This window comes from Chrysemys picta, chromosome 15, assembly GCF_011386835.1.
Source record: "Chrysemys picta bellii isolate R12L10 chromosome 15, ASM1138683v2, whole genome shotgun sequence".
Classification (NCBI taxonomy): domain Eukaryota; kingdom Metazoa; phylum Chordata; order Testudines; family Emydidae; genus Chrysemys; species Chrysemys picta.
Window position 1 is genome coordinate 18,899,292 of NC_088805.1, and position 16,304 is coordinate 18,915,595.

Sequence of the window (16,304 nt, forward strand, 5' to 3'; positions counted from 1 at the left end):
TGGCGAATGGGCAAGGTTCTTAGGGTAAGGGGATGCTAATCAAGGAAAGATTTTTAAACAAACCCCTCAACCTCTTCATCACACGGTGGCTGGGCCATCAAAGCACCTGAAGCACTATTGGTATTAAAGGGCTCAGCACATCTGTCGATAAACCATTAGCTTCAAAGTCAAGAGGACTAGCTATGACACACAAACACTCAACTACCTTTTTTCATCCAAAATCAATGTTGTATTTATCTTCATTGATCTACAAGGAAACTGAATGTTTAAAATTACAGGGGTGCAGGGGGAGGTTGGGAGGGGGAGGGAGGGAAACGAGATACAGAGTCAAGGAAAGAAAATAGTAGCAGATGGCTGAATTAACTAGAGAGTAAAAGCCCAGGATATATAAAACATGGATACTGAAAAATAAAATAAAGGATGGGGAAATGGTACAGCAAGTAAAACATGGCAAAATTTACATATGAATGAAAAGTAAAATTTGAAATAAAAATAAAAATCATTCCAAAAAGCCAGTTCAAGGCAGAACCACACTGCAACAAACATTTGCTTATGGTCTTCATGTAATAGAGATAATACATCAGAATTTCTTTTTTTAAAATCAACCATTAGACTTTTTTGCACTCCTAAAATTCTACTTTGTCTTGTATACAGATTCCAATGAGAACACTGCACAATTAGCACAAGGGGTCCACGGAAAATTGTCCTTGCTTGCCAGCGAGCCTGCCCACAACACAAAAAAAAAAAAAGAGAAAAAAAAAAAGAGGAAAAAAGAAAAAAAAATTAAAGGGTCTGCCGCATGGGTACTGTGCCAGTTCCATCTGTTTTTGCCATCTTGAAAAGTAGGAAACCAAAATCTCCTCCCAGGAGCGTCTCTTCCTTGGTGAACTGTCCCTTGTGTTTGTACAAAAAAAATGCAGTCTTTTTTTTTTTTTTTTTGTTAAACACAAGCATCCTTCTTTCTGTTCACATGCCATTTCCATTCTGTCTCCAGAGTTGCAAGTTGTTTTGTTTTTTTCGGGTGGTTTTTTTTTTTTTTTTTAAATCTTCCTCCCCCCAACATCCACTAAGACCTGCCTCCAAGTTCTTGCATAGTTGAAGTATATATGCTGCACTTAGCTTTCTGAGTGTGTATTTCTGACTGTGACAAGAATGAGTTGTAACCATGTTAACAAATAACCAGAGTGGTTCTAGAAACCTTTTTTTTTATAAAGTCTACCTATGTTAAGAATTTAATATTGGTGTACATTTATATTAACAGAATATTTACAGTTTGTTTTCTTTGTTTGTTTTGTTTAAAACAAGAAGTCAAAAAAAATTCCTCTTAAATTTCTGCATAATATTATAAGGCAAAAAACAAACAGTTTTGTACATTATTATTATTAATAATAATATTTTAATATATATCTGTAACTTCGGTTCCAAAGTACCAAGATAAGTGATCGATTGGCCTCAGTTAGGGAACCTCACAGTGGACTGTAAGAAACTACAGTATTTCCATAAATAATACTTTAAGAAACCCTGGGTAATTTTCTTAAGGATCTGAGGCATTTTAAATGCAAATTTAACTAAAAGCAAAATTTCTCTTTTTTTAAGTGAATAAAGAGCACAGAATTAAAAAAAATACAAATCCATTAAAAATGTTTCTCACATTTGGGAAAAAATGTACAAACTTGATATTTTTAATAACTAATTTTAGCACAGAAACAAAAAAAAAAATCAATACCTATATATATTAAATTCCCATTCTTAGCAACCTTCTTGTTGGAAAGTTTGAAACCCCATACCCCATTATTTATGGAACTGTGCTTAACTTCTATAAATTTTACATTAAAAAAAAAAAAAAGGTTACAGCAGTGCATTTTGTAAAAGATTTTTGTTGTTCTATATACAGCCAAGTTTAAAATTCACCCTGTTGGGGACTATCGTGCCTCTACTTCTTTGGGGTTCCTAGAGGGGGAATAGTCCCTGGACTCTGAGTTTGTGAGTGGGGTAGTCCTGCGTGGGGAGGCAGGTCTAGTACTGCTTGCTGGTACCAAAGGGGGCGGGGCACTCAACGCTGCGGTTGGTGGGTTCCTATTTAAAATTCCATTGTGCATGGCAGTGGATGGACTGAGTCTGGGGTAATGCATCCCGCTTAAGTGAGGCATGAACGATGGCATGTGTGCCAGATGACTTTCGATAGGGGACGAGTGCAGGTGGTGCATTCTGGCACGTTCAAGTTCTTCCCGTAAGTGCAAGCGCTCCCTCTCCTCCACTTGCCGCAACCGCTCCTGCTCTCGGCGGGCTTCAAGAAGGTTTTCATGGTTATAGTCGTGCGGTTCTCTGTCTCTGTAAGAACGCTCATGGTCATAAAATCCAGAGGTGGTAGGGAACCTGTGGATGGGATCTGTCCGGAGCTGGAAGTCCATTCGACGATGCAAGTCTAAGCTCCGGTAGGCATCTCGCAGTGGGTCCCTCACTGGGTCCCAAGAAAATCCAGGATGTGGCAGTCTCTCCCTTCCTGACAAAGGATTCATGCCCATGAGAGGGGTCATCATTCTGCTGCGGTCTAGAACATTCATGTTGTTCATCTGGTGAACGCTACTCATGGAGAGAGGCATTGTGGCGGCCATAGAATGGGGCAATGGTAATCCATGCAAAGAAGGTGGTGGCGGATGTTCCACTGTTCTGGAATGCTGTGAAGGTTCAGATCCCACCACCAGCACATCACTGTCCTCCTTGCGCTCCTCTTTGACCTTGATGTCATTTTTAATCTTCTGGAGGTCACTTGGAAGCTCTGGCTTTCTCTCTATATCTTTGTTCATTAAATTGCTAAGTTTCAAGCTCTCACTTAGTGCAGGTTTGCTGTAGGGAGATACAGACTGAATTACTGGCTTCGTGTTGTCCTCAGAGGGTCTCTTATCATGGCTTGGAGTTTCCTTCACGGGGGAACGGCTCTCTTTTATCTTGTGTTCTGTTATGGGCGGCTCTCTCAGTCGGTCAGGGTGCTCTCTCTCTGGTTCTTTGGACCTTTCCCTTTCACCAATGCTAACTTGCCTGATGGGATCGCTGGAGGTCTGACTGTTGCTGCGGATGAGGTTGCTGATCTGATGGGTCACAGGAGCTGATGCCGGTGAGGATCTATTTGAATGTCTGTTTTTATCCATGAGATCCCTGTGTAAAGAGAAAATACCTTATTGTTGGTGTGTGCTCGTTTACAACAAACACCTACGCCAACAATGAACAGAACTATATTCTAGTCAATAAAGTATATGTTACTATTAAAATTGTGAGCCAACATAGACCTTCTGAAAATGAGGGACTAACAGCTTTGGCTAGCAGCAGGTATAGTAGTGTTCAATGCTGAGCACTATCTTGCAGCCGGCTAGTCCAGCTATGGACTGCACATGAGCACTTGTTTGGTGACTTGCAAAATGGAACATGAATATGAGAACACCAAAGTCACCTTTCACAGGTGACCTTATCTCAATTTAAACTTTAGTCTCCTTAAAAGACAGGCTAGTGGAGGGCCAAAAGGGTCAATAGATTATTTAAAAAATATTTTTCTAGACTGTGCCAGCCATTGATCATTATGCTATCAATCAATAAATACAATTTATTACCTAAGGATATTAGAAAATTAATGGCTAAGATCTGCTTGAGTTACCTTGATGGCTGCACTGATGCCATGTGACATGGATCTAAGACAGACACTGCATCTGTTGGCAACTTAGCCTTGAGTTCTATGCACATTTACACTAAATACTTCATAAAACAAATCCATCTTCAACTCTCCTATCTTGGGGCTTGAGCAGCCTGGACATGAGGTAACATTTTTCTTAGGGAGCAGCAGATCTGCTTTTTAGTTCAGTTTAACTGAGCTCAGTGTTGCAATTTCAGCAGTTATAGAAGCTGATAAGAAAAAATGCCAGGCACGGGAGATATATGCACATGAAACTGATTGATCAGACTGCCTTTCAAGAAGGGCTGCTGTGAGGCACAGACAGTTCAATGCACTGGTGCTGCCTAAATGAGGCAGGTCTCTCACAAGCAGGGATGATATCCAATGTTTAGAGTGGGAATGGGAGGCAGGAGAGTGGGGTTGTATTCCCAGCTGTGCCACAGATGGGTTGTTTGACCTTGGGCAAATCAATTAACCACACTGTACCTCAGTTTCCCCTATCTCTAAAAGGGGAGGAAGGCAAGTAATGCTCACCCTTTTCAAAGCACTTTGTGATCTTTGGGTAAAAGGTACGCTAACCGCAAAGTATGAAACAACTGAGAAACTTAATGGTGCCCAAGCTTTTTGTTGGGTTACTGTCATGGGCTGAATGACTCTTGGTGAAAACTAGTAGGTGCTGTTGGAGTTTTGTGAATATTTATCTCCATTTGTTTATTTTTCAGGGCACTGAATTTTGGCAAACCTTTGGTATTGGTTCAGCAAAAGGTATTAGATGCTGTGGTAGACAGACCTGGTGATGTTTTTAGGTCAGTTAAGCTGATTTACTAATGGCCTGCCTACATTACGGACCCTATGGCATACCCCCATAGTGTAGACATAGCCTACACTGACAGAAAGGGCTTTTCTATTGGAGTAGGAACACCGCCTCCCCAAATGATGGTAGCTACATTGACACAAACATTCTTTCGCAACATAGCAGCCTCTGCAGTGGGGATTAGGTTGATTTAGCTGTGTCAATCATGGGTGTGTTTCTTTCATACCTTGGACCAATGTAGTTGTTGGCCTAATTTTAAAGTTTAAGCAAATGAAACCCCTTTCTGGATGGTCTCACTCTGAAGTAAAGTGAACTTTGTTCGCTTTAGTGAAGTGAATTAAGCTAACGTGACCTAATGCCACTTTACTTTGAAATGAATGTCCAGATAGGGGTTTAATGCCCTTTAACTAACGCACTTTGAAATTCATACCTTTAGTTAATTTGTCTTAATTTCTTCCCAGGCAGACAAGCTCTAAGTTTATATGCAAAGGGGTTCTTCTTTCCCCTTAAAAAATGTGTGTCTGTAAATTGTATCAAAGACTATAACTCTATGCTATTTAGGATTCTGGGACAATTACTCCTATACAATCTTCCTGACTTTGGTGCATGGGAGTAAGAGGTCAGAATTTAACCTCGCCACTGGTGAGATCAGATCACAGTATCACAATGCAGTTTGCAAACCTTTATCTGAGATGTTTTGAAAGACAGAAAACACTGTAGCCCACAGCAGCTTTCATTCACCATGCCTGGGTATGAGAGCTGTCTAATGAGAGACACTTTGGGAATAGAGTCTACCTGACAAATGGCTTAGTGGCAGGAGAGGACGGACTTGTTCACTACGTTGCCACAGAGAGTATTGCCAAGCCATGCCTATGGCAGTGCGGAGTGGAGGAGAAGGCCTGTTGACAGCTTCAGAGAGGATTTGCTCACATCACTCAGCAGCAGATTTACAATTATACCGAAATCAAGGCCACTGGAGGGGGAGTTGAAGATTAAGGGGTACAAGAAAGTGCCCAAAGCGTGCCTGCCACGTACCTCTCTTTCTCTCTGTCGTCTTTATTCAGTGAAAGATCCCTCTTCTCTGACTCCCGCTCCCGGTCTCTGTCGTGGTTGGTTACTGAGGAGCTTCGTTCGGAATCCCCTGGTTTAGGCCACTGTGGAGGTGTCGGGAAGGAAGGTGGGGTTCGATGGAGTCTATTCCATGGCTCGTGGGGATTATTAAAGCTCTGTAGGTTTGGACCGTCTTTGTGAGCAAATATGCTGTTGTGAGCTAGAACAGTGGGGGGCAAAAGGGAACAGATTTTTTTCTTTTTCTTTTGAACAAGAGTTAAAAAATAATTCACACCAAATTATCCCAAATAAATTCTGTGAAGTGCCAATTATAACCATAACTATCTTTTCAAGGCTTCTCATTTTGGGGTCAGGGAAAGCTCTTAGCAGGAAGTTTCAACCACCTCTGATAACTGGTGAAAGACACAGCAGCTCTTAAGACTGTTTGCGGGGGAAGCTTTAACTACAGATCTGAGTAACTCCTGTAAGGTAATGAGACCATTAACGCCACGAGAGATGCTTCAGAATTGCCCAGCTTCTCTTTCTCTCCCCGCCACCATGGGATCCATCACAACCAGTACTCACTAGCTCCGTCACTGACATAAACTAAAAGGTTGCAGGTAGTTACAGAAAATCAGCTGCCTGCAGTGAGGACTCAGGGCCCTATTTGTTAAGGAAAGCATAGGTGATGTGTAGCTGTATTTTTTATTTTTTTTAAACGGAGCTTGTCCGTGGTTCACACGCTCCTTTTAGTATGATCAGTCACTTGATTTTTGTCCACCAATCCAGAATTCATCCCGTTCTGCATGAGATGCACATGCATGCTCCCCTACGTGTGTCTGCCAAGCATGCCTCACCTGCCAGTAATGTACTTTTAAAGGAAAATCCTTCTATATGTGGAACTTAACATTCAAACCATGGGCATTGGCGGGAGGGGGTAAGTCTGCACAGTGATTTAGGAGAGATATCAATGGCTGTTCTACTGCAAGTCTTCGCTGTTGAAGGGTGTCACTTCACACGCCAGTAGGGTAGCAGAGCTCAGTGGAGTTTCACGGCTCTGGCACCTCTAAGAGCACACAAGGCAACAATCTTGAGCGGTGAAGAGATGCAGAAGCACAGCTACTGATAACACGCGACATGCAGAAAAGCTCCCACTGCAGAGACCTGGAAATCTTAGGTGCAGTGTTTTCAGATAGGATAATGGAGGTTAGGAAATGACTTTTTTAAAAACTACCACCAGCTGCTGTAAATATTAGCATGTGGCTTTTTTGGAAGGGATGTTTGTCTGCAGTAACCCAGCCAGTACTTACTCAGAGCATGACTGCCTAATCCTCCAAAGGCATTGCTGCCTAAGTTCCCAAGGCCGCTGAAGGTGCTTGACCTGCTAAATGGATCTGGAAAGGCAAACAGGGATTTAGCAGGCATTTAGCCAAGAATGTTGGAGAATGAAACGCACCCCTCCCCTTTTGAATGCTCTGAATCCAAGTAGGATTAGGTCAGACTTTAAGCTGATCCTCCTTATTGCAAGGTTCTTTGCACAGAAAATTCCCAGCATGTTAAAAAATGGAGAAGGGATTCAGTGCTTACTACACAAACAGATGCTGTCAACTTTTGTATGCCAGTCAGAGGGGAGCTAGAAGTTAAGTTCTAATAGCTGAAATTGGGGTGGCAGCTACTAAGCTACACCTGGCAGTGAAGAGCTGTAAACTGTCTTCTGGCATAAGTGGGCCTTGCAATAACCTTTTCAGGACATAAGACGACTCTGATACACTTTTTGCTCTCCAGCTCCTTTCGGAGCCTACTCTAGGTTCTGCGCCATGTCACAGCGTAGACATCAATATAAAATAAAGCTCTGACAAAACCCAGCAGCCTTGGTATAGAATAACAAAAGGCTCCTGCATTAGTAACCCTACACCTGAGAAAGGGTGAGGCCAGACACAAACACCACACTGCTGCTAGCTGATATTTCGGCAGCATTAGCCAGTTAGTGGAGGAACTAAACACAAAACCATTCTAGCAAGCAGGGGGTTGACGGCTTATTATGACAATGCTTTCTGATACAGATGAACTTTCTTTGCTCACTACTATTATATTTCAGTTGCCTTGAAACGGGAACTGCAGGCACTTTGGTGAGTGGCCTGAGAGGTTGTCTTGTTTCACTATCGCTTTTGTATGCACCTCTGTATTGTCTGCTGTGTAACCTTTTCACAGACATAATCCTAAGCGAATCACTACAGACATCCATCCCTATAGCAACTATACACCTGGGACTTTTGCACTAAAATTCCTTGTACAGAGCCTCTAGTCACAGTGACACTGGGAGGGCTAGTGTAGACTAGGGGCTATTGAGTGTGAGCCACCTGGTGTTTTAGACCTGCTCTGAGTCAGGTTAGATGAGCGGTTGGCTAGAGAAGGGTCTGTACTACCGCTACAATTAGGGTGGTAACCATAGTTGGGAAATGTTAGAGAGAAAAGGCTGGTGTAGAGTCAGCCTCAGAGGATTGTTTATCCTCACTCACTAGTGTGAAAGTAAACCACAGTCATAAGGCCTTGCTAAGCCAGAGCACTAAGTTACCTCACCATAAGCAACGACTTTCCCTCTGCCCCGTGGGTGCTCAAACTCCCCCCCACCCCGGCCCTGCCCCACCCTCACCCCGCCCCAATTCCACCCCCGAGCGTGCTGCATCCCCATGCCTCCCCCTCCCTCCCAGAAAGTCCTAAGTGCCGCTGTTAGATGGTGGGCAGGAAGCGCTGGGAGGCGGAGGAGCAGGGATACGGCACGCTCGGGGGAGGAGGAGGCGAGGAGGGGGTGGAGGTGGGGGGAGCTTGGCTGCCGATGGGTGCTGAGCTCCTGCTAGTTTTTCCCCATGGGTGCTGCAGCCCCACAGCACCCATGGAGTCAGCGCCTATGTCCCTCACTACACTGCTACCATTAAATTCTGACCAGACCTAAAACACCTTAAATAACATACAAGAGCTGGGTGAACACTACAAAGTTTTCCACAAATACATCAATTAGAATTTTTACGCTAATTGACTCTGTGTTTGCACCCTACTCTTGTACTGAATATTAGAGTGACTCGTTTGCAGAAACAGTGAATTTTAATTGAGTGTTGGAGAAAATTCAAAGAAAACAGGTTCCCATGGGGTTTTTGCCCTGGAAATTGAATTCAAACAGGTCATCATAGGGCATATTCTGTTCACTGACTGGATGAGAGTAAGGGCTTGACAACACATGACAGTTAGTACAGAATAAGGTAGGATGTGAATTTAAAGTGGAATGCCCATTTCTGAATAACTCTGATTCTGAAATACAAATGCCTTTTTCCCCCAAATTATCTTAATCCACTTTGGAAGCGGATTACGCAAAATACAGAAAGACACACTTATTCCTCAATAACTCCACGTGTAGAAAAACCCTTATTACCAAAACTAACCAACACAGCTTGAACGTTGAGTGATATCATGAACTGCTCGTGAGCACTATGTCGAACAAGAAAAACTAATTTTGTGTATAATTTAGAATGAAGAAATTTTAGAAAATCAGGGTCTGCTTACAGCCAATTAGGGAACAGAAAAGCAAGCAAAATATATTGGACAACTGTTCATCCAGCTCTAATAAAAAACCCAGCCAAGAACTTAATAGGTGGGAAGGGATGTGGGAGAAACATTTTAAATTATGCTTTGTTTGAGATATATTTTGCCAATGATTGGAAGTGCTAAATTATCCTTTTTCTTTTGATCACCTTTTGATAAGCCTCCTAATTTCTAAGTATTTATCCATCTAATAGCACAAATTCTTATTGTTTCTTTCACCACACACACATTTAACTACAGAATGGAATAAACCTTTACATCTAAGATGTAAGTGAGCGTGCACAGTGGCTTATCACTCATGGAGTTCCACCTTTCTGAGACTCTCCATCCATTGGCAGTGGAGGGATCTACTAAGCCTGCTGACCTTAGGAAGTAATTTGGAGGTGGAAAAACAAGGGGTATGTTGGGGGAAGATTCCTACATAGCTTCTGTTTCCTGTGGGGGGTTAAGCCTCCCCCCCGCCCAGTCTCTGAGACACTGCTGATCCATGGAGTCAGGGAATGAATTAAATAGAACAATAAATGTGAAAGCAGTGTTTACTTACACTTACCTGCCAAATGGCTAGTAGGCAGGAAGCTGCTGTGATGAGGCGAGGGTCCAAAAGGGGTGGTGGCTGGATGTGCAGCACCTGTGACAACAAGGGAGTGATATGTTTTTAGTCCAGCGATGGGTAAGTGTTTAATATGAAAAGCTGAAGCTCCTGTCCATCAGGTAGATAACAAAGGTACGGGACATACTTAAGCACCACAGAGGTGGCATCTGAAACCTAGCAACGGGTAGAATTTCTTTCCCTAAATCAGGGCAAGAGAAAGGGTGAATGTAAGATCATGCATCAAAATGTACTAACTCTCTGTAAAACTCTGATCTTGATGCCTTTTTATAAAAGATTCATGTAGCATGGTCATTTATTTCACTGCATTTAAATTGGGCTGGGTCACCCAAGGTCACAGAGCAAGACAGAGACCATTCTGAAGTGGGACAGCTGCTGGCAAGGATGCATGTGAAGCAGCTCTTTGTGACGGGCACATCAGGAACACAACACCAATCATCCCTATCCCAGGGTATTTTCCCTGAGGTTCCCTGAATGCATGGTGTGTTGCATTTTGAGACTGGCATTAAATCACAGGAGGTCCCCCTGCCCATTTGTTGTCGAGTTTGGTGACATTCACTGCCAGCTGTGGAGCACCACGCCAGACTTTGCTGAGTTGCTGGGATTCAAGGCTTCTGGGGCCTTGTCTATGGTAGAAAATCTTCCCTAAAATTTCCCATCATGGCTAATGGTTAATTCAGCTCAACTGGTGGTCTCAGTGGTGGGAAACCTAGCTTATATAAAGGCCTGGGTGGCTGCCAGCATTTTAAACACTAGGTTGGGTAGACCAGCTCCATGCAGGGATAGATGACACGCTGTTTAAAATGCTGGTGACCAGTTGGAGGCCCTGCCTGTGCTAATATTCCCCTTATTGCAGCTGAAATGCTGGGAAATTCTTAAGACAGTGGTTTAATGTAAATATACCCTCCTGCCTTGCTCAAAGGAAACAAAAACATATCTACCTCTAAAAACAAGCTGCCCCCAGCTCCACGTTTTATTATGAACTAATGGGACTCCATCAGGCAATGACAGAACTGGCACTTTCTTGAGACCAGGCTTAGCTGTGCCCCAAATTGACCAAGAACTTAGTACAGCCTTCAGGTGCAGTGCTTTATTGCTTGCTTTTCTCAAGTTGCATTGTAAACGTAATCAGTAAAAAGTTAACTTTCCCACCTCCATTAAGACTGGAATAAGAAGTAGGGTCTGCTGCAGCACTTGCTACCAACATGGCCCCACAGGGATGTGGTACTACTAAGAGTTACAGTGGGTAGTAATTAAGACTTCAGAGCAGAAACTGCTACTCAAACATGGCCAATCCTCACCACCCTAAAGTGAATACGACTCAGTCCAAACCAGGACATGGATGTACCTATACATTATCTGTGGCAGGAACTGGTGCACAGAAGGTCAGTGTTAAACAGAGTGATGTCCCGGGAACATGAGCAGACTTTAAAGCCCCAAAGACACGAGTCCCACACCAACTTGGCCACTGCAAACCTAAGCAGCCAGAAAATGAATTAAGGAAACTTAAGAGAGACCACAGCAACGAAACCTGAGGTTATCTATAAACATTCCAACTGCTCCACTGCTTCAAGATGGATGGAGACTGTCATCTATCTAATCCTTTAAGATTTCAGAAGATGTATAACGGATGGGAGATTTCTTCAAAGGAGATGGCTTACAAACTCAACTACATGGGCTGATAATAAAAAATCCTCTGGAGAAAGCCAGGAGCAGCACTGTCGGCTGTCAGGTAGTTATTAAATATAACGTCTGCCAGGCAGCTGAACATTCGTCCTGAAGACAGGTGGCCCTAAGATAACTTATGTCTCCCACGGTAACAAGGCAATGCAGCAGAACCAATGATTCACACCAACTACGCACTTGTTCAATCAGGTGAAAAGAATGCCTCAGATATTGTAGAGTAAAAGATTTATTTATCCCTATATTACTGCTGCAATGTTTGTTCACTCTGCTGTTCTCTGATAGCACACTTTACCTAGATTTACGGTGTGATGGCTGTTGTGATTAATATACTCACAGACTAGTTGCTCTAAGTTATTTATCTCCAGTTGAAGTAAAGGATTCTATTAATTTGCCTTCCTTAAACAAATCTATTCTATGCTACTTCTCTTCTTGCTTTCGTTAAGAGATAAGCTTGTCGTTATTAAATCATTAGAGATCTAGATATTTCTCAAGCATGTTTGCTTCCTTTCAAGAAATCTTAAAGATACTAACTGGACAGCACTTTTGCTGCAATAGACCATTTCTGTTTATGACCGCAAACTGTACTATAATACAGACCTCCACAGCAAAACCAGAGATCATGTGGGCATCTTTAAAAACAACAAGGGTTTGATTTGAAGATAGTGGGAGGAAAAGCAGCTCCTATAGTTAAAGTAATCATTATGTATACACATTCACACATAAAGACATCACCATAGCATCTGGGCACCTGTATAGACACATACATATGCAGTTTGGCATCATACAGCATAAAAATTGTATGATGGGCACATTGCTTACGTGTGGTGAAGTCACCAGTCACTCCTCCTTTTGTAATTCACGTCCACAAATCATTGCAGACAGACAAACAGGTCCCAGTTATGCAGGTTGAAGGCTACCTAAAGCCAGTGTTAGAATCTCAACTTGATGCTGGATTAGTTTTCTTTTTAGGATTTGGGCAAAAATTCATGCTACTTTTAACCACATGAATTTTAATGGGGTTACACTGGGAATGAATTTGATTAAATTGGTCACAAATATACACAAGTGATACTGCAATCCTTTGCTCTTGGGGGAAATTCTGTGCCAAAAAATAAAAATTTTTGCACACATTTTAAAATTCTGCAAATTTTTACATATTTTATTTGTCAAAATAAAACAATATAATCACACCAGTTTCAATTATTTTGGTAATTTATTTCAAAATACCTGTCAGCAAGTATGTCTGCAACAATACGGACAATAAAAAAAATTCCACCAGAAGTAGAGATAATGACACCTCTACGACAACCCAGTTCCTGTTTCTCTGTTATGCTTTTGTTGGGTGCCTCAGTCTGTGTCTCATGTGCCAGCTGGGCATATCTTGGGGGAAAACTACCCCACAGCCCCCAGACACCCCCAATCCCAGAAACATGCACCCCCCAGAGCCCAGAGATCCAGAGAGAGAAGCAGCCTGATGCTGGGTCCTGGGCTTGTATGCAGTTTCCTGCACGCCGCCTCCTTCTTTTAGTACGTGCTGGGAACCCCAGTTACCCGGAACCCTCCAGCTCTCACTCCCTCCTCCCCCCGCCCCAGGCAGTGTCCTGTATTTGCAAGCTAGAGAGCCAGGCTCTGCTGGGTCCAGCAGCCCCTAGTGGCGGCCAGCAGCTCTGCAACACCAATTCTGCAGGGAAAAATGAAATTCTGCACAGAACATTAATTCTGCACAAATTCTGTATTGTGCAGTGGCACAGAATTCCCCCAGGAGTAATCCTAAAAATAGAGTAAGGTGAGGGAAGAAAAACACCACGTAAATTACCCACTAGTTAATTATATAAACTAAAATTATATATTGTCAGCCTAAGTGCACAACTTTCACTGACTGCAGCTAGAAACTGCATGCCTAGCTCTGAGGGCAGACAGATATATAGCATACGGAAATAGTCAGAAGTGGGTTGGGGGAAAGAAGGACCGTAGGGGGAGAAGAGAGAGAGTATTCTGCAGCTGGAAATATTCCTGAATATAAAACAATAACCATACACAGTAGAACATCAGAGTTGCAGACTGTTTCAATCAGAGCTAGTAGGAAGAATTCAATGTGGATTATATCAATGTGAATTATATGGTGTTTTGGTTTAGGGGGAAAAAAAGATTTTAATAAAAAATTGTCAACATTGAATTTTTTTGTTTTCTGTGAATTTTTGTAATCAATTGTTACTAAAACTTTCTGTTCTCAGAAAACCATGTTTTTGACAGACAAAAAACAAAAATGTGGGGGAGTATAATACAGCATGGACAATTAAGAAAAAAACAACAACAGAAAATGGATCCATTTCAAACCCTCTGCAATGGAAACAACTTTGAATTTTTTTGCAAAATCATTTTTTGAGCAGCTCCACAGAGCATGTTAATCCGGCGTGTGGAAAACTAAACTAAAAGCCAGCTAGATAGACTCAAATTCAAGAAGCAATTCCTATCGGAGTTTACTGTAATTTGTCATCATCTCTTGTCTTGTGGGGTAACATGTAGTTCCATCTGGATTAAAATAGGAAGACCCAGCAGAACAGACGGCTCTGTTCTAAAAGCATAGTTTACCAATATTCTCTAATATTTTCAAACCATTATGCAGACTAACATTGTACTGCTTTAATTTTTGATACATAATAGTAAAAAGGGGAAAACATATGAAATCAATTTCTGCAAAAATGATAATTCTCTCCTTACCTGTTGTGGAAAACAGAGGCCTGGCAAGGTCTTGTGGGTAATGGAATCCTGGAAAAATTCCAGGGGCAGGAGGTCTGCTGAACAGGTCAAGTTTACCGCCTATGTCTAGCTTGTGGGGATCCAGCTGCATCTGCTGTCAAATGATACAAGAACAATCTCATTATACATTTCCTTTCTTTATGGGGAGAAAAGAGAGCGTTCAGGCTCACTGCTGCTTAGTACTGCCAGGGAGAGTTAGTGAGTGTGACGGCAGTGTCTCTGGTCAGATACCGTAGTCATAGTCTGACAACATCTATAAGGCCATTTCACTCCACAGCTTCTCAGCTGCCTGCCTCATTCACATGAATAAGGTCTGAAGTGAGCTCTTAGCCCCACAGCATACACAGCGGAGCATGCAACATGATACACTAAGTGCACTGCACCCTAGGATCAGTCTGCAGTCTTGACCTGACAAAAAACATTCCACAGGCTGAAAGCTACAGACAGAACCAGAAGCCTTAAGAGTCGACAACAGAGTTCTGTGCTTTGTTGCTCCAGTTCAGAGAGAGCGAGCGAGAGAGAGACTTTCGCAGACTTTTCTACAGCTAGTAAGCGCCAAATGAAAGGGGTAGGGAGAGAGAAGAGATGTGGAGGAATGAAGAAAACTGCCTCTGAGACTCTGGATGAGATTCTTAACCTTCTGCTAGAGTATGCCAGGCTTCTAGCAAAGAGCCAGACGGATACATTGACAAACTTCACCTATGCTGAGAAAATAAGTCTTTTTCTAAATGTACAGCTGAAATGATATTTTCACTTACTAAAATTTACATTTGCCATTTTAATGGCATTAATTAAAAAGCTCCAAGTGAAAGTAGTAAATATTCATTATTAACTGGATAAAAACTACAGTGGGAGCCATGAAAAAAAAATCACTAGAGATTGTTTTACTGTGGTATCTGCTATTCTAAGTGTAGGCACCTGGCATAGGGAATGTTGAGTTTGTAATGGCACCCAATGTACCTAATCTTGTTATCTCTTCAGTTTTTAAATTCCCTCCCATCCCCCCACAGAATCAAAGAAGAAAACCCATCCACCTCTAACACAGTAACTATCATTCTACTCGCCTGCTCTATGTTTTGTAAAATGTCCTTCACCGTATCGGTCATTTCATTCTGAATAGGATAATACTCCATATTCCACAGGAGGTACTAGTGCAGAAGGGAAATGATATTAAACATGTATGCTTCGTAAAAAGCTGGATCTTGGGCAAAATTACCCTCCCCCTCCCCCTCTTCTGAACTTCCTCTGGCTTCATACTTAATATCTGCTGTGTGTTTTTCCTACCATTCAACCCAATTTCCGTGCCCTCAGATAAACTTAACAGTTTCTGCCACAGATGTTAAAAGTTTGAAAGCCTTAGTTAATCTATACATCACAAGCTGAAGCATCATCACTAGTATTCTGCTTCCTACTCATTAGTCACTAGAATTTAGCCTATAATAAGCCAGAAGACTTGGCTTCATTGACTAAACTGGCTCTGTTACCTTTATCTTCTGCTGGTGATGGTAGATCTGCCAGGCAATTTGTACGTGAACTGCACACCACTTCCCAGGCTTCTGTAATCGAAAGGATAAGAATGTAGCTTACTTTAGCGCTTACGGTCTACGAATATCTGATATAACCACTTATTTCCCTTTCTTTAAAACAGTTAAAAATGAGAGAGACTAATTGCTAAGATGGCAGAGGGAGGTGATCAACATTTTTTGGTGTCCTGAAATTGATTGACATTTTTATTTATTTTTTAATAAAGGGGAATTGAGAAGCAAGGTGTAATATTTTTCTAGTTTCACTACTCCTATTGGGAGTGGTGGACATCAGGATTCAGAGTTGACACCCTGGGCTCAGAGAGCCATGCTTCGTTCTTTCTGACTTACATATCATCACCCTAAAAAGCCACAATAAATGGCATGAAGAATATTATTACGTCTATTAACTATACGTTTCACTTTATCACAGTTCCATGCAAAACAAGACTGGGTTTTAACCTGAATGATATTCCTCAGATGCAGCTGAGAGCTAACTATATTACATGTTTCTTCAAGTAAAGGATGAACATAAGACTTACGCTGTACATGTTAAGTTTCAAAAGCATGTGAACTGTACTTAATAAAAATGTACACCCT

The 16,304-nt window shown here is 42.0% G+C and overlaps 1 protein-coding gene across 21 annotated transcripts in view; it reads right to left on the minus strand.

Annotated features, from left to right (window-relative positions):
• Nucleotides 1–880: 880 nt before the first annotated feature.
• Nucleotides 881–16,304, minus strand: part of FBRSL1 (fibrosin like 1) — a 717,289-nt gene continuing 701,865 nt past the window's right edge. For 7 of the 21 annotated variants that reach the window (XM_065568032.1, XM_065568038.1, XM_065568033.1 and 4 more), the window contains 8 exons: nucleotides 15,666–15,737; nucleotides 15,246–15,329; nucleotides 14,143–14,275; nucleotides 9,863–9,916; nucleotides 9,670–9,753; nucleotides 6,839–6,922; nucleotides 5,514–5,748; nucleotides 881–3,156 (listed from right to left, as the gene is read on the minus strand). In XM_065568032.1, the coding sequence (XP_065424104.1) occupies nucleotides 1,923–3,156; nucleotides 5,514–5,748; nucleotides 6,839–6,922; nucleotides 9,670–9,753; nucleotides 9,863–9,916; nucleotides 14,143–14,275; nucleotides 15,246–15,329; nucleotides 15,666–15,737 (1,980 nt within the window). In that variant the 3' untranslated portion in view covers nucleotides 881–1,922. The remainder of the gene's footprint in view (nucleotides 3,157–5,513; nucleotides 5,749–6,838; nucleotides 6,923–9,669; nucleotides 9,754–9,862; nucleotides 9,917–14,142; nucleotides 14,276–15,245; nucleotides 15,330–15,665; nucleotides 15,738–16,304) is intronic. The other 14 variants (XM_042852566.2, XM_065568039.1, XM_065568041.1 and 11 more) reach the window with 11 other exon arrangements.